Raw genomic sequence first — 17,656 nt, 5'->3', positions numbered from 1 at the left:
TACGACATCCAATAATTGAATCTGAAGAGTTACTGCATCCATAGAAGAATCACAATGACAAGCAGAACATACACGTGAACAACCTTGGAAGAGATCCTTGCCGTGCAAACAACTGCCGTCGGACAAATGGTGCATCAACATCTGCAACAAAGCTTCGCGGGAACATGCCGATTGAAATTGAATACCATGAATTACAGCGTATGCATGCAATGAAGAATGAGATAGATTTTCGAAACCAAGAAACAATTCGTTCAATACGACGTCGTCTTCCGAAGACTTGACACACCGATGGGACAGCAAACGGATCAAGTCGGCACGATTCGCGTGGACGAGCGAGCTTTCTTCTCCAGCAGCACGAACAATGTCTTTAAGAGAAGCCACCGATAATGTCGATGATAGAGAGATCGAGACCTCTCGAACGACATAACCCAGAAGAGAAGAAACGTCGGAAAAACCTTGAGAAATAAGCCCGCAAGCCTTGGGACCGCTTTGGCCGGCTCCCGCATGAATACAAACTCCAGACAGCAGATGTCGCAAAAGGTGGTGTTTCGTTTCAGTAGGTGACAATTGCATTTGAAGACCATGATCCTGAACCAAAGAAATTAATTGAGTAGCATCAGCAGAAAACAGTGACTGCGTCGGAGAAGCTGAAAATAGCATATCACGAATAAGAGCTTCTCCTTGCACACAATCACGAGATTTTGAACCAGTCGCGCAACCGTTTATGGATGAACCGTGAACTGAACCGTTATTATCAGAAGATACTACAACATCAGTGATTTGAGACATAACGATACGTCGATAGCAGATGAGTATCAAGAAAACGAGGGTATGAACGTTTGAACCACGACACTAATCAGGCGTGCACGAACCACCGTGAGAACTTATGGCCTTTTAGAAGCAATGAATTTCCAAAACACTATGCCGCGTATAATCGCGAAAAAACCTGACCCTAAAAACCCACTACCTAAAGGTAGCGGGAATATTGAAAAATAGCAAGATTCCTTGCAAATTTGTTTCAAGAATACCTCATTGCAACCATTTTTGGAAATTTGCGACAGATGCGTCACGCTGTCTTGTGACGATGAATTCCGTGGTGCCCATTACATAATGCCTTGCGCTTGAAGTCAACGTTGGAGCAGCCGCTGTTGGAGCTTGCCTGAAGGCTTGTGGCTAAGGGTATAGGGCTTTCCTTTCTTGATCTACTTGTTGCCCATTTCCGAGGTCGCTCAGACTGATCAAACGACGGTCTTTGTTGAGAACAGTGCCGCCCTAACCCGAATTATATATAGCTGCCCATCCTCTCATCTTAACTTTGGCCTACTACGACTCTGAGCAATCAAATCCGACTCACATTCTTTGACCTTCCGTCATTCATAAGACCACTAATTGAATGAATACGGGGAACTGCGATATGGGGTATGGTCGCATTATCGGTGCTGCACGCAGTATTTACTTTACTGAACGTATTGCGCAGGGCAGACACCTCACCAGCCGATTTAACACCCTTTATCACTCGAACAACTCAAGACCACAGTAGCGGAGGTGGATTCGGCGATGTCTGGAAATGCAATTGCAATGCAGATGGTATTTCAGCCGTCGTCAGTTCATGTATTAGACTCATTTACCATGCACTGGCTTATGCCGACCAATCTATCAACACATAAGGTTGCGGTCAAGGCCTTCAGATATCCAGAGAACTATTATGATTCAGAGAGAATATACAGGGTAAGAAATACCAGGTCTGCACATACGTCAGCACATGCTACTTATACTGTTTGGATTATCTAGAAAATCAGCAGAGAAATCGGCATTTTAACACTTCTACGCCATGACAACATCGTACCGTTGTTGGGCATAGCGACAGGATTTGGACGGAGGCCAGACTTGCCCAGCTTGGTAACTCCGTGGATTCCAAACGGCACCTTGAATGTCTACCTGGTATCTAGACACAACGATTTAACAGTGCTGGACCGTTCACGTATGGTAAGTAGAATCACACCGCATCCTTTTACTTATCAGACTGACTCGAAGTTGGAAGCTGGAGGATGTCAGCGCTGGACTGCGTTACTGTCAGTTTCTTATATTTTTTCTCAAGATGTTATGGTAACCTACCATGGGTGCAGTGCACTCGGTGCCTGTCGTTCATGGGGATATAACAGGGGTGAGCCCAGAGCTGCTGTGATATTTTTGAAAAATAATAAAACTGTAGGCAAATATACTAATTGACGAGGGAGGCCGCGCGAAGCTAATTGATTTTGGTCTTTCTGCCGTTGTCCTGCCCCTTTTCGGCCAGTCACACTTGGCTGCAACATCGATACATGCAGGGGCAATCCACTATGCAGCACCAGAACTTCTATTAGATTATGTCGATGTCAATGACCCAGCTTCGGAAAGAACTAACATTTTCCCACCTTTGGAAAAAACTGACATCTACTCTTTTGGTTGTGTAATGCTTCAAGTGAGTTAGTTGTTTGGTCACAAAATGTTCATCTGAAGACTTATCGAACAAGATTCTCTCGGGTCGGTACCCTTGGTTTGAGATCAAGTCCCAAAACCCAGAATTCCGTATTTATGGTTTGAAACGCCAAGGTCGTGGTCCACAGCGCCCCAACGGCCACCCTGCAATAATGGACTCAGATTGGGACATGATTCAAAAATGTCTGCAATTAAAATTTGAACTTCGGCCTTCAGCAGATGAAGTATCCGACTTCATCACGCGTAGGTCTTGCTCATCAGGTCAGCCTGCATAGTTCGTGGTGCTTTTTGACCATTCATTCATTTGAACTTCAAGATTCTTCGAGCCTACCTAACGATTTTCCCGATGATGCGCAGGGTGGTTTCCGCGGAGTTTTCCCGCGCAATGATTCCAGTGGTATAACAAATCACCTGCTCAATAGTCCACGACCCCACCCTGATCATGAGCCGACGAATGGAATTATAGAGCCTGGAGCTCAGATATCTTCGTAGGTCCAAATCTGCACAGATTCACAAGTTTTAATATTCATTTTTCCAGTTCTTCTTCACCAGCCAACACTGATTCTTGGCCATTATTTCCCAGTATCAGTACTGATCCCACAACGGCGTTCGACAGTGATTTTCGTAAGTTACCATCATGTCAAATAAGCGTCGAGGCGGATATGTTTCATCGCCATGAGCAGTTCGATATACTAGCAACCCAGGACACGAACAGAAACAATCAGTAACATCGCCACCTCCAAACGCATGGTCGAGCAACCACAAAGTATGTGTCTCTTGAGAGACACAATACCACGAAGAGAGGTTACTGATTGGATATATCAGACGCGCCTGCGGGAAAGCAATGTCGTCATATTTGGCGAAACAGGCTCAGGGAAAAGTTCTATCATCAACACAATCGCGCAAGAGCAGCTCGCGAAGACATCTAACGACGCACATGGATGTACTTCTACCTCTCAACGCTACCCAGTAGAGATTTCAGGCCAGCGATTCGTCCTGATTGATACTGCAGGTCTCTGCATGGGGACTGCAGACTCAGTGTCAGCGGCGAAAGCGGAAAAAAAGTTGAAGAGTTTGTTGCGTGAGTTCATGAACTCCAAGTTGGATGGCATCAGCCTTCTGGTGTACTGCATGGACAACACGATTGCCCCTAGCGCCCTCGTTAAGGCCTATGACAAATTCTACTCTGGAATCTGCCAGAAGAAGGTTCCGATCGTAGTCGTCGTCACAGGATTAGAGAAAGAAACCCACATGGAGAACTGGTGGGATACCAATGTGGAAAAATTCAAGGGCATGTCTTTCGCAGACCATGCTTGCGTCACAACGCTTTTGGAACACTCAAGCTTCCCAGACCACGTCACTCATCGTATTTTGGAATCGGGCAATATTCTGCGCAAGCTTGTCGTGAAAAATTGCGCGGATTTGCCAGTTCCTAACGGCTCGGATTCGGCGGCCGGCACAAGCTGGCTCAAGAAGATCGGTAAGAAGGGATGAACGACGAGCAGGAAGTGAAATGTTAAGTTTAGGAGATTATAGTGGTGTACCGTATGTTACATGTTCAAACGTTCAAGTTCGTCACCATGCTCACCACCTGATTCATTATGATACATTGCCTCATTCCATGTTCGCGCATTATTCTGGAATAAACTTTCTATTCTGTATCCTGCATGAGGCATCGACTGGTCAATAAGTGACAGGATAAGCCGGTAAGGTCAATAACGGTCTGAGTAATGTAACTTACAGATACAAAAAATGTCGTTGCAGTCGTTGGAGACAGTGGTGTTTGGGAGGGTGTGACAGGCGTTGGAGTGGCAGGTAGCAGTTAGGCCCGGAAATTACGCGGATCAGCGCGAGAGGTGCCTTCACACATCGGGGTGAACGATATTTAAAAGAGGTTTATATGTTGTACAAAATGTGAAAACAATATTTGATATTTAAACTAACATAAAGATGCGTGCACGACTTCAAATTTTGGTGGTGTTTTGTGTGTCATCCAAAATATCAAATATTCACAACCATATTCCCACAGACAATATGTCAACAAATATAATAAATATAATCAGATTTTCTATGTCTGCTTCAATTTAAAGTTTGATTCTTACATAAAACTTTGGAGAAAACTTGAAGTTTTGCCAAAGCTTGACATTTAAATCGAGTTTTAATGTCATGTCATCTGTAAAACTTCAAGTTTTCTCCAAAGTTTTACATGGAAATTGAACTTTAAGTTGGAGCAGACATGAAAAATCTGACTATATTTCTTATGTTTGTTGACATATTGTCTGTGGGAATATGGTTGTGAATATTTGATATTTTGGATTACACACAAAACACCACCAAAATTTGAAGTCGTGCACCCATCTTTATGTTAGTTTAAATATTAAATATTGTCTTCACATTTTGTACAACATATAAACCTCTTTTAAATATCGTTCACCCCGATGTGTCAATGATGTGTCTTCTGAATGAGAAGTCGCAAACGGCCATGGGAGAGCAGCAGACCGAGGTATATTACACAAGAAAAGTGAACTAGTATGGCGACGTCATGACGAGCTCGATGATAACGACGACGAAAACGACGCTGCATTTGGGCCAGTACACCACTTATGTAAAGAAACGTTATTAGTCACCGGCACCTGCCAAGGATAAGTAATTCTAAATCGAAGTCCACTTAATGATTCGCACATAAGTTAGCTGTGGCTAGCACGACAAAGTGCTACGGTTTAGTATTTATGACGAACTAAAAGTATGCACTAACTAAATCCAGCTCGAGGTATGCATATATGAGCGCTGAGCGCTTGAGACTCGAAGGACTTTTACTCGAAGGTTCGTGTTTGGATTTTCAACTTTCAGATCTTGCTTCTCCCGGCAGAACTGGCAAAACCATGTTTCAAGTGCCTCCATGCTACTATTATGCTATATAATACTACATCCTCCCACGGTTCTGCCTGTGGGCCCGGGAGTTCTGCCCACAAGACTATTCGAGGGCCACGGGCGTCGGGGCGATGCGCTGCGGAACTTCGAGAAACATATAACGAGTGGATAGAAACGGTACGAGTATTTTCTGGTGTAGATGTTCATTATATTTCACAGTTCGTGGTCCTAGGGTCCATTCAAATCGAGTTGCGCTGTCACAACGTTGCACCATAGCCTGAGATACCTCCTACTACTATCCTACACGATTTGATCCTGCATCTATATGGCAATAATCAAGTAAAATAGGACAACACGGACCCCGATCCCTGATCTCTTTCCGACACTAGCCGCAGAATCAACTGCTAAGCGTGTCCGTTTATGTACTATGTGGAACGAGGCTCAGGACAATTTAGAAGCATCCTGACTTATACTACTACGTACCGCGGACTCGGATAAGTTGACTCTCCCTCTAAAAGACGTACGCCGGACTAGTCACGAGTCTAGGGTCTAGGGACGACGACAGTATAACGCCGCCGCCCGCTGTCGTGTACAAACCTCCTGGTTGCTCCGAGTCAACTTCATATTTAAACTCCATTATAGGATAGTATGTATGCCCCATCCATCGCTCAATTAGCCTCTATTATCCATGTCCACACCTTTCCCCAGTGATGAAACTGCAACGCAGGCTCCCGAAAACGTCTCGCAACTCGTCAAAGACGCTGGAAATCCCAGCCTTGTCGACCTCTCGGATGCACTAGGTTTGCCCGAAGGTGGTTTTGACGCTTGGGGCACAGTGCTGGGCTCGTAAGTGCATCTGTCCACCTATCAATCACTGCATACTCACCATCAACCACGACTGTTAAGTTTCTTGATTCAATTCTGTGGCTTCGGGTAAGTTTCACTCGGCATCTATGGGCCCCAACTAATAACACGTTCCAGATATGTCAGCGCTTACGGTGTCTTCCAGGGCAAGCATATTTGTGAATTACCAAGTACTTGGACGGACTGACCACGATATGCAGACTTTTACACTCAAACATACCTAACCAATTCCACACCATCTGCAATCGCGTTAGTAAGATCTAGATCTACCTAGGCCGTTTCTTAGCTGCTAGTGTTTCTGACTTCTACCGCCGTGTAGCTGGATAGGAAGTGTTAATGCGTTCTTGATATTATCAGTTGGTATCGTGTCAGGAAGGATGGTCGACCAGGGCGCATTGTATGTGTGCAAGAAGTCCGCATAAAGATGTCCCTGATCATATATTTCCAGTTACCCTGTGATGAAAATCGGCTGTCTCCTTCAATGCTTCTTCCTCTTTATGTTGTCTCTAACGAAACCAGATGGGTATTATCAAGCAAGTCTTGTTTCTGTTAAAGCGCGGCTTCGTTGACCGTATTGTTGTGTATGCAGATATTTCTTTCCCAAGGTATCGGTCTCGGTATTGCAATAGGCCTCACAAATGTCCCGTCCATCGCCATAGTGTCGCATCACTTCCAGCGACGCAGAGCTGTTGCGATGGGAATTGTCGTGGCAGGGTCGTCACTGGGTGCAATCTTGTACCCCGTCATGCTCAACAATCTCATCAATGGAAGACTTGGCTTTGCAAATGGTGTCCGTGCAAGCGCAGCCTTGAATGGCGGCCTACTTTTTATCGCAAATCTCTTGCTGCGAACAAGGCTTCCACCGCAACCAAAGGCCGTCAGCTACACCCGCGTTCTGCGAAACTCATCGAGAGATGGCGCTTACATGTGTGCTTGTGTAGGGTGCGTAAGCTTTGCAATACTCGATTATATGAACACTAAAGTTCCTTTCACTGGTTAGTATGGCTGCTTTTGAATTTGGGTACTTCTTCGAAGCCTTTTATCTTCAGTTAGATTCCACCCTGCATGGTCTAAGTCAAGGATTTTCATTTTATTCAGTGCGTATCAGAGACTACTCAAATAATCAAGAACTGCTTACCACTCCGACAGCTCACAATTTTTAGTTCTGGTGGTTTCATGGGAAGACTTACTGTAGGTTTTATCTCTGCCTACGTGGGCATCCCAAACACCATCATCGTCTCTTCATTAATATCCTCCGCTGTACTATTTGCAATGGTTGGCCTGCACTCGGCCACCAGTGTAGCTGTTATAGCTGCAAGCTATGGGTTTTTTTCCGGAGGTGGTGCGTAGGTTCATGATGCTCCTCTGACACTCACCAAGTTTCGACCCCAGTTGTAGCGATGATGGGCCCGGCGATATCGATTCTGACTCCTGAAATATCACATATTGGGTAACTATTTCACACTTGCCTTTGAATCTCTCTGACACTGCTCAAGTGCACGGATAGGGATAGCGTTTGCAATAGCTGGTAAGTCTGTGGGTCTATATTTGGCGACACCCTGAGTCTTGACACGTATTCACTATTCACAGGCATTGGATCACTCCTGGGCACGTGCGCTGCGTACCTTTTCTCGACCGTCACTCACGCTCAGCTTAGGTGCACCGATTTGTGGAGCGTTCTTGACGTCTCATTACATTTGGTGGAAGGCTGTTATCTTTGCTGGGGTGAGCGAACCATGTCAAGCTGCACTGCTGGTTTTTGGCTAACATACCGTCTAGAGCGTCGCTACTGGCGGCTGTATCATGTTCGTATCTATGCAATTCATCTCGGAGATGCGTCAAAAGTCTTCAAGTGTTTGCTTCAAGAAAGCTGATGTCTGATTTGTGTCACCCGAGCATGTATTTCGCATTGTACATGAGAGAATCTCTATATTTATATACCGAATATTAACAACGTTCGGACGCGGTGATCCGCGAGCTGTATAACGGAGGAAAAAGTTATAGTATGAATAGCCAATACATGAGTCTGTTTTCGATCGACGATGCTAGTGGCGCTTGCATCCGTCCGGATGGCGCCCATGTTGATTTGATATGATACGACCCCTCCATATTCCCATCTTCATCCTCCTTCACTTGTCACTCGACTCCCCTCGCTACCCTTCGCCCATGTTGTACATAAGTACTCACTGTCGATGGGTTGCGATGTAATGAGAATAAATGTTGCTAACAACGTCACGAAGTTACATCGACGCTACTTCACTACAAATATGACACGTCCTAGTTTTATATATAGATCCGCATATATAAGATTTGATTCCACAGTACTAAGGCGACCGAGGGGTGATCATGGGAAACGGAACTACATGGTATGATATTGCAACATACGTCCGCGTACGTGAAGATGAAGCTACGATACTAAAGTCCCTGGGAGTCCGAGTGGAGCCGCTGGGCCACATCGCGACAGAAGCTGATATAAGACATGATGAACGTAGGTGATATAATTTTTGACGGGGAGACAAGTACGCAGGTGAATGAGAACAAGGGACATGCACAGAATTATGAACGACGGCTTTCAACCTATGTAAAGTGTGAACGAAAGAGAGAAGACTCGTTAGAAAAGTGAGTAAATGCATTTTTAAAGTGAATAAATCAATTTGTGACTGGTTTTCGAATATTAGTATATGCAGGGGGAAGCTCTACGGTGTCTGGCTGGCCCTCGGCCTGCTCATCTGCGGCGCCTGCGTCGTCGTGCTGAATGATGTTAATAGGCCGGAGCTGTCTTGGCGTGGGAGATTTGCGGGAGCTGCTTGGGATTGTACCACCAGTGATACCCATTTCATAATCAGGCGTTGTAGATCGCATATCGCTGAAACTCCCGAACGTCGACTGTCTACGGTCCGAGGTGCCGTAACGTGAGCCAGACATAGCTGTGCCAGCTCTGCCCTCTTCACCTCCAACCATAGGAGATGTTTCTGCCGGCTCAGTGGCGAGGAAGGGTTCGGGACGGTAGTAATTTCCGAGTTCACCAGGTGCTAGATCATGATCGTCTTCTGGATCACCTTGAAAGAGGTCGACGGGACGTTCCTTAGTGACCTTGGTGGCGGTTTTACGACGGATAAAGTAAAACCCTGCGAGCGCAATGATGACGAGTGCAGCAAGGCCACCGATAATGCCACCTACAATGCGTGAGACGAATGTTTAAGGAGCGGGTGTGAAAAACCGAGCTTACCAACTATTGCCCCGACATTGGTTTTGCTGTGGTGGAGATGGTTAAAAATAGCCATCCAGGTGGTGAACAACATGGCCTACCTGCTGCTGCTGCTGCTGCTAGTGCCACTACTGGTGTCTGTACTGCTGGGGCTAGTTGGGTATGTACCACCTGCGGGAGAACCGATAGTGGATGAGGGCGAGGTGGTGGTTAAACACGAGCTGTTTGGAAATATGCCTTGTGCGACGGTATACAGCCCACTTCCTCCTGTACCTAGCCCACGGTCGTCTCCGGCAACTATCATGAGGGTGGTGCCTTCGCGGACAGAGGGTATCCAGCTAAACCCAGTGCCCTCGTTAGATACCTGTGTTATCGAGCCTTCGGGAATTGAAAAGGATTGTCCACCAGGGATGACACCTTGAAAGGATGGAGTGCTGTTGAAGCATGTTGTTTGAAGGAGGCTGGTATAAGGGAGAAAAAAGCGTACCCTTCGACTTGTGTAGGGTCCCACCACAATCTACTTGCATTGCATTGTACGACCTGGTTGGTAGGGTATATGTTGAATGGAAAATCTGGCATGACGGTTGTATTTGGGTTAAAGCAACTGCTGTCGGTACTGCTCATCACATAACCAGCAACGCTAGTCCCGCCAGATCCAAAACCAGTGCTATCGCTGACCTACATACTTGTGAGCTTATAGACGAGACGCGTCAAAAGTGAAGATACTCACCACGGCGACGAACTGGGATGTGGACGGGTATTTGAGTTGGAAACTGGTGCTAGTGGAGCTACCATCAAACTGTTGATACACAATGGTGCGGACCTCTGTGTTATTTGGGAGAGGTGTGGGGCCATATGGAATAACTAGAACACTGTATGGAGGAGAGCCAGAGCCAGATATTTGTAGGGATAAGGTGGCGCATTGCTGAGGTGTGGTAGTGAAGGACCAAGTGTAACTGGAGACAAGAGGAGAGAAAGAGAGAGCCAGTTGCGATGCAACGAGATATCGGTGCATTGTCGACGTCATGACCGTCAAGTCGTGACCTCAAAAATCTGTTATCAGACTTTGTGAAATTATTTCAAACTGCTGGGTTCATTCGTAGAGGCGAGAAGGACTTGTAACGGTGGACGCAGAGCGTATTTTAGTTAATACTCGGAAGCGGTGTGGAGAGCCCGACACGCCACAGCCTGTCGTAACCAGTGAAACAACAATATAAGCGCTCGCTGTCCGAAATTACGATTAGCTCACTTAATCGCTGTCACGCATGACACGCACGGCCTCCAGTTTTGCACTGACCTTGCTATGATAATGTCTAGTATTTTAACCACTAATACAACGAGCATTATGGAGATACACCATATTAAGGTTATCTTAATTCCCACGCATCACCTTCTCGAGATCGACGCTAGAGCCTTGCCGGTAACTTCTTGCTTCCTCTCGCCCACAACACTACACGCTGTACCAGTGCATTCTACACACCCTTCTCTACTCGGCCCACTATTCATCTTTATATTTTTAACCGTTAATCAAACCCACAGATACCTATTATAATGACTTCGATAGTCGACCAACCCCCTCGTGCACCCCCCATCAAGTATACCGCTCATCTAGGAACTCGCTGGCAGAAAGAAAAGGCTGCCGCAGGTCACGGCGCCTTCGAGTTTCCCGAAGATCCAAGATATATCGGTCCAGTGGATCATCGGCGAGTGCGTCGGCAAAGGTGCAAGTGGTCGCGTCCGCATCGCAAAGCACCGTCGTACCGGCCAACTCGCCGCAGTCAAAATTCTTCCCCTTCAACCACTAGTCAACTCCCGTGCTTCCCTTGCCACACAGCAGGCAAAATCAGAAAAGCAGCGGTTGGGTATCGATAGAGAAATTATCATGATGAAGCTCATGAACCACCCAAACATCCTCCGTATCTACGATGTATTTGAAGGCGAGAAGGAACTTTACCTCGTCCTCGAGTACGTAGAAGGTGGCGAGCTCTTTGACTTTCTTGTCAACCGCGGAAGGCTCCCTCCTCTAGAGGCTCTCTCCTTTTTCAAGCAAATTGTCTATGGACTTAACTATGCTCACACTTTCTCTATCATTCATCGTGATCTTAAACCCGAAAATATCCTGATTCACTCACTAAAACCGCCACTCATTAAACTGGCCGATTGGGGCATGGCCGCCTTTGCCCCTCCTGCCCTACAGCTCGAGACTAGTTGTGGAAGTCCTCACTACGCAAGCCCAGAGATTGTCAACGGTCTGAAATACAGAGGCAATGCCACTGATATCTGGAGCTGCGGCGTTATCCTCTTCGCGTTACTTACCGGCAGGCTTCCATTTGACGACAAGAATGTCAGGATTCTTCTTTCTAAAGTGAAGGCGGGCAAGTACGATATTCCAGCCTACATCGATCCTCAGGCAAAAGACCTCTTAACTCGCATGTTGGTAGTAGATGTTAACCGTCGTATTACGGTAAGCGGTAGTTCTTTATTATTTTCAACATTATCAAACGCTCTCAGATTCCCGAGATAATGGCTCACCCCTGGTTCAACAAACCAACTCCGGGATTGTCTATGTTCCAGCTCCCTCTGTCGTCGAATTAGCTCTTCCCCTCCCGTCAGCGGCCCGTATCGACCCTGATCTTTGGAATCTCTTCGCGTCATCTGGGGGAGACATGGCGACATCGAAATGATCAAAGCCGACCTTTTGAGCTCACCAGGCGAAGGCACATTGGCTAAGGCATTCTATTTCTTGTTGCAACACTACCGCGAGCAAACTTTGAAGGATCATGGTATTATTCTCGATGTAGGCGAGACGCCTGTGTCTCCTGGCATGAAGGTTATTACAAAACAATACATGTCCCCCCCTCCAAAGAGAAGCGTCGATGCAGATGCGCATTCTTTACGTCTACAGAGTATTCGGGATGCGCCTCCCCCTCCGTCCCGCACACCATCGCCACAGCAAGCTGGTCTGGCGTCTCCTTTCGTTGACGGAGCTTTGCGAGCCCGACCCCCGTCCCCGATCGGACCCAGGCCACCTCGTGTCCGACCTATGTCCTCCCCGGCCCGTGAGGTCCCCATACGTCATAAGAGCATGAGAATTGGCCATACCATCGCTGATCCTGTGAATGCCCACCCGAGCCCCAATACAGGACGCGTGCATCAACCGTCTCCCTTCTCTATCCTCGAGCGAATCAGGACCAGCACAGTTATCACGCTCACAACCAGCAATGTTCCAACCTCTGACCGTTCCAAGCACACCGCCAATGGGGTCTCGTTTTCCTGGCGCTCCTGCACACCCCGTCCTCAATCCTTGTATTATCCGAGCTCCTATTCCAGTCTCCGCTGTTGCGAACGAACAAGTTTCAGCAAACTCGATAGAAGTCGATATGCAGCCTGCGACGGGCTCTGATCCGGATTGGGTGAACGTTCTTTCTGCGTGGCACACTGTGGCGCAGGGGCACAATCAGGAGCAGGCTTTCCATTCTCCGACTCGAGGATACAGCGAGACATTTGTTAACCGTCATGGATATGCCCCGTTGAATGGCCCTATGGTCGATTATGAGTATGACCGATTCTCCAGTGGAGCCAATAAGGAGAATCACGACCATCATAACTTCCGACAGCCTTACCGGGAGGGCAGCGATATCATGCAGGCACGTGGTGGGCTGTTTGGTGGTAGGCTCAACGAGGGACGCGTCGGTCGCGAGTTGCGCAATAGTGTCTATGGTGCTCGTGAGGTTATGAAAGAAAAGGACAAAAGGCACGACGTAAGGATTTTCTTTTCTCTGTTGCACTTAAATATTAACATCTTACCAGCCCCCGCGCTTGATTTGCACCCACAAGTTCACCCATCCAAGCGTTCCATCCTCGGCTCGCCACTCCAGATCCCCTCACCCGTCATGCCCTCTATCCTCGCCTCCCCTGTTGGCGAAGTCAAAGGCTGGTTTTCCAACCTCTTCAACTGGAAAGCACACACCTACGTGCTCTGTTCGACGGATACGTTGTACGCCACGCGCAATGAGGCTGTTCGCATTCTCGAGCACTTTGGCGTCATCGTGGGCCTTGAGGAGACGGATGGGCATGGGGTTCTCCGATGTCGTATGAACGACCTCATGGACACAATGTCAGGATCGGTCATACAGAAACCAGTTCGGTTCCGTGTCGAGTTCTCCTCGTCATCTTCGTCCTCGTCGTCTCCACGGTCCCCCACCCCTGCTAGTCCACGATTACCCATGTATCATGCTTCAGGACCGATGTCGCCTACGTTTCGATACGGGTTTGGGAAGCCGTCGTTAGGGAGCGGATTCACCTGCGCGATCCTGCTTGTGCAAGAGAAGGGGTCGTTGTCTAGTTTTAGGATGGTGTGTAGGCGGCTGAGGGAGGAGTGGGCGTTGGATGCTTTGCAGTCACCTGTTGCTATGACTGGGGCGTTTACGGAGCGGCTTGTGGTGTGACGCGGCGAGACTTGCACACTATGTCACTCCCTGTCTTTATTTGACGAGAATATCAGACGACTCGTGTACAGGTTATGTCATTTTACATCCGATAAGTTAGAATACGGTATCGGTACAAGAAAGATCCTAGAGTGAAATGAAACTACACATAAACTATACGAGTGATCAGAGTGAAAACAATAATGAGTGTTCGGAGACAGCCAGCCAGCGACCCAAATCATATAAAGTCCTAGATCAGCCTACACATCACATAAAATACTGGACAAGCCGTGGGATTCTAAACAATTGACACGGGCACCTCTGCAGGGTGCTCGCTTTCTGTGGCCTCGGCGGTATGTTCGCCGTCAGAACGCGCCACGCTCAGACGCATGAGGCCTGAACGGATGCTATTGAACATACCGCCAGGTGCCGGCGGCGCGGTTGCCAGAGGGTCGTCGTCGTGTTCATCCTCACGTTCATGCTCGTGTTCGTGCTCATGTTCGTCATCCTCATGCTCGTGCTCATCGATGGACGCACGATGTTCATCGTCGGATATATCCTTCGTCGGAGGTGTCGTTGAAATCCGTAAAAGCGAGGTGTAAGCTGGATATGTGCACGATATGTCAGGCGAGACGCAAGTAAGATATATGCAACTTACGTCGACGGCAGACGGGGCAAAACCAGCCTTTTGCCTTTCGCTTTCTGCGTATGTTCTGAGCGATCGTGGTGGGTACTGGAGCTGGAGCAGAGCCTTCTGTAGCTGAAGCTCACCGCCCGCAGGTGCAGTTGTGGTTTCTTCAGTGTGGATAATATTGCCGCCAGCACCGAATTCGACCATATTAATGGCACATTCCTTGCATGCGACGAGGTGGCGGCAAGGGAGTAGAATAACCTCGCGTGGGGAAGAAAGGCATAGTAAACACTCAGATGAAGGTTCATCCTCGTGTATAGGCGCTGCGGATGCAGACGTGGGCGGGTAAGTATGTGCGTCCGGTGTGGAAGAAGCCGCATGTGGTTGAGAGGATGAAGTAGACTGAGAGGAAAGACCATAGATCTCGTGCAAGTGGAACGTGTGAGGTCCAATCTACGAATCATAAAATGAAAATAGAGTGACCAGATACGAAACGCACCGTGGCTTCACGTTTCACAACCTTGACGACCCAAGACCTGGTGTCTTCTTTTTCATCATCGGGCGCAGTGCCGAACCGGACGACATGGAGGTATGTTATCTGCTCGTTGACAGACAGGTCGGTACCGCCCTCGTCCAACGCTGATAACCGGATAGTGACTCGAACGCCATCCTTCACCTCTTCTTTGTCCCCTTTCTCTTCACTTCCTTCAACTGTGGGTGCAGATACTTCTGCATCAACAACGGCAAGCGCGGGTCCTGATACAGACGTGCTAGTGGAGCGCTTCCGGAAATTGAATCCCGTAAAGCGTTTCCGGACACGGTCGTTCCTACTACTAGCAGGAGCGGAGGAGTCAACACTATCTGCTGCTCGGGACGACTCGGGAACTCCGGTAATCTGGGAAGAGACAGTCTCTGCTTCGATATGTTGGTGCTCAAACCTTCCTAATTCGAGGGTTGCACCTTCATCTAGATGCAATACTTTACCAAAACCACCGTCAACGATGGATTCGAAAACAGAGATGCACGAGTAGCCCGTGCTATCTATGGTCTCTGCATAGGGGTGGTCTGCAGGTAGCACCACACTAACGTTTATGCGACACTTGGCTGCGTCGCAATCGTATTCGAATTCCAAACCATGGTTATGGTGAGAATCAACTTGGTCCGGATCATCTCCCGATGAGATGATCAAAGGACATAAGCGGAGCGTGGGCCGCTTGAGATTAACCAACGCCTGGAGAGTAGTCGTTGGCTGTGAAGGCTGTGCATGAGTCAGTACATAAGACGGGACATCAGACGATGCTTGGAGCACCTCTTTGCTCCTTGTGATCCAGTTCTGGATAATATTTGAAGAGACATTATCTGCGGGAGCCTTTTGTCCCAAGGATTGAGCCCACTGGGGTGTAGAGCCGACGACGCCAATGTTGGGCCCGAAGAGGGTCTCCTGTTTCTTCTCCTTCTTGGATGAATCATCGTCCATGTTGATGATGACGGCATCTTGTGTATTTGTGCGAGCCATGGAGGTAGCAGTACGAGATGTGTGGGTATCGGTGCGAGCTAGGAAAGGAGTAGCGTGAAGACGACGAGTGCGATTCCAAGTTGAATACTGATTGTGATCTACAAGGATGATTAACAGGGATAGAAATGGACTAGCAGGGTTTAATTCTTACACCAAGTAGAGATGGAAGCCATCCTCGTGGGTTTAGGATGAAGAAGCGCAGCATATAGGCAACTTCCTCCTACTATGGGAAAATTCAAAAAGCCGATGGTCATACTGACGAATCACTGATCATTCTAAATTAGTCTGCTTGCTCTAACTATCCTTGGCTTCAATCTTCATGTACAACTTCACCGTTCACAATTAATTATCATGTTTCAGGCATGGGCATTCTTATTGCAGCATGTCATAATAGTATCATGGTGTGTGATAGGTAAAAGAAAAAAACAATGATGATGGGACTCAGAGCCTATGCCACTAGCGACACGACACCGCCAGCCTCCTTAATTTTAGCTCTGCGCACTGCGTGAGTATACTCTCAGGAATAAGGGAGTGTATTCAACATACTCTGCTTTCTGCGAGACAAAACGTGCCTTGACGATAAAAGGAAGCTTGGGCAGTCTGCTTCAAAGTCAGAATTGATACGAGATCAAAGTAGATCACGACTCACTGTCCATTACCAAGCACCTTTCCATAGCCATGTTGGAGGGTGTCAATGACAGGAACAACCTCAGAGTCCTCCGTCAACCCTTGCTTTTCCGCTTCAGGCACAAGCGCCCATAGTTTATCAACGTTAATGATAGGCCGCCATTGTGCGTTGCGGGTCAAATGGTAGTGGCGCATACCAACTTTACCGAAGTAACCAGGATGGTACTTATCGAAGTTGGTGCTGAGGGTGATCAAATTTAATTCGCTGCAAAGAGCCTGATACCAAATCAAACACACCGGTGGTGGTGCTGACCACCAGCGAGACCGCGACCTCCGGGATGTTTACGGTGCTTTCCAACACGACCATGACCGGCAGAGACGTGGCCACGGTGCTTGCGAGTCTTCGAGAGATGGGTCGGCATTTTCTGCAAAACCAAGCATCCAATATCAATAATCTGATGCATCCAAGTCGGGCCCCATGCATCCAGCAGCAAGATATCATCTCTCAGCACCACGACACCTCCATTCGACAGCTCCGGTCGCGTATAATCTCCTGCTGGATAAACGGGGCGTAATAAACGAGCATGAACTGACCTTGAGGCGCGAGTGTTGGTGTCGGTGACCTTGCCTCTAAGTTTCTCGATGCAGGACTGTCGGCGGTTATAGCGGAGTTTCAAAAGTCGGCTTTGCGCCAAACCCCTACCTTGTACCACCTTCACGGCCTCAATCTTTCAGGGCGTTGTAGCATATCCTGAGGTGAGTTTCATCATCAATCAGCACGCAAATGATGGCCTTAGGCACTACGTAAGGAGTTGCTAAGAAAAATCTTTCTAATGGACACAATCTGTTTTTCTGATACTTTTTATGCTTGTTTCGGGTTCTGACGACCTCGACCCCAGATATACGCACAAATTTGCTGGCCGAGACAGTGATAGTAGGTGCGAGCATAGGAGAAAAGCAGGGCTCTACGTGATAATTGGCATCGCATACTGTGTTGAATTGAACTATGTTCGTGACTACCGTGTCCCTTCCTC

General features: G+C 47.8%; 6 protein-coding genes across 6 annotated transcripts; 3 read left to right on the top strand and 3 right to left on the bottom strand.

The window, feature by feature from the left end:
- Positions 1-1,414: 1,414 nt before the first annotated feature.
- F5891DRAFT_1042420 (kinase-like domain-containing protein) lies at positions 1,415-4,136 on the top strand (the record flags this gene model as incomplete). Its single annotated transcript, XM_041362106.1, has 12 exons — positions 1,415-1,419; positions 1,478-1,601; positions 1,669-1,728; positions 1,792-1,986; positions 2,042-2,072; positions 2,127-2,164; positions 2,213-2,461; positions 2,514-2,739; positions 2,795-2,966; positions 3,017-3,102; positions 3,162-3,244; positions 3,304-4,136. 12 exons carry the CDS (start codon positions 1,415-1,417, stop codon positions 3,970-3,972), a joined length of 1,938 nt encoding a protein of 645 aa, XP_041224107.1. The 3' UTR covers positions 3,973-4,136.
- A 1,695-nt stretch (positions 4,137-5,831) lies between these two features.
- On the top strand, positions 5,832-8,250 carry F5891DRAFT_450914 (MFS general substrate transporter). Its single transcript, XM_041371874.1, has 14 exons — positions 5,832-6,195; positions 6,256-6,282; positions 6,331-6,359; positions 6,414-6,462; positions 6,533-6,610; positions 6,662-6,746; positions 6,803-7,155; positions 7,214-7,310; positions 7,363-7,555; positions 7,606-7,663; positions 7,710-7,741; positions 7,804-7,821; positions 7,871-7,938; positions 7,993-8,250. Exons 1-14 carry the CDS (start codon positions 6,038-6,040, stop codon positions 8,092-8,094), a joined length of 1,347 nt encoding a protein of 448 aa, XP_041224106.1. The 5' UTR covers positions 5,832-6,037; the 3' UTR covers positions 8,095-8,250.
- A 612-nt stretch (positions 8,251-8,862) lies between these two features.
- F5891DRAFT_955349 (uncharacterized protein) lies at positions 8,863-10,436 on the bottom strand (the record flags this gene model as incomplete). The annotated part of the gene is made up of 5 exons (XM_041375321.1): positions 8,863-9,389; positions 9,443-9,468; positions 9,523-9,855; positions 9,909-10,099; positions 10,152-10,436. The coding sequence occupies 5 exons, from the start codon at positions 10,434-10,436 to the stop codon at positions 8,863-8,865; spliced, it is 1,362 nt and encodes a 453-aa protein (XP_041224105.1).
- A 536-nt stretch (positions 10,437-10,972) lies between these two features.
- On the top strand, positions 10,973-13,869 carry F5891DRAFT_981693 (kinase-like domain-containing protein; the record flags this gene model as incomplete). Its single annotated transcript, XM_041377142.1, has 5 exons — positions 10,973-11,016; positions 11,048-11,885; positions 11,933-11,982; positions 12,086-12,480; positions 12,611-13,869. The coding sequence occupies 5 exons, from the start codon at positions 10,973-10,975 to the stop codon at positions 13,867-13,869; spliced, it is 2,586 nt and encodes an 861-aa protein (XP_041224104.1).
- Positions 13,870-14,146: 277 nt separating this feature from the next.
- On the bottom strand, positions 14,147-16,168 carry F5891DRAFT_1190594 (uncharacterized protein; the record flags this gene model as incomplete). The annotated part of the gene is made up of 3 exons (XM_041367330.1): positions 14,147-14,932; positions 14,979-16,093; positions 16,147-16,168. 3 exons carry the CDS (start codon positions 16,166-16,168, stop codon positions 14,147-14,149), a joined length of 1,923 nt encoding a protein of 640 aa, XP_041224103.1.
- Positions 16,169-16,344: 176 nt separating this feature from the next.
- On the bottom strand, positions 16,345-17,307 carry F5891DRAFT_1042399 (ribosomal protein L18e/L15P). Its single transcript, XM_041362105.1, has 5 exons — positions 17,217-17,307; positions 16,920-17,047; positions 16,645-16,863; positions 16,542-16,595; positions 16,345-16,489 (listed from the first exon to the last, which is right to left on the bottom strand). The coding sequence occupies exons 2-5, from the start codon at positions 17,042-17,044 to the stop codon at positions 16,444-16,446; spliced, it is 444 nt and encodes a 147-aa protein (XP_041224102.1). The 5' UTR covers positions 17,045-17,047; positions 17,217-17,307; the 3' UTR covers positions 16,345-16,443.
- Between the last annotated feature and the right edge of the window lie 349 nt (positions 17,308-17,656).

This window comes from Suillus fuscotomentosus, assembly GCF_016647785.1.
Source record: "Suillus fuscotomentosus strain FC203 chromosome Unknown F5891scaffold_38, whole genome shotgun sequence".
Classification (NCBI taxonomy): domain Eukaryota; kingdom Fungi; phylum Basidiomycota; class Agaricomycetes; order Boletales; family Suillaceae; genus Suillus; species Suillus fuscotomentosus.
Note: the sequence above shows the minus strand (reverse complement) of the source record. Positions and strands in the feature narration are given on the sequence as shown.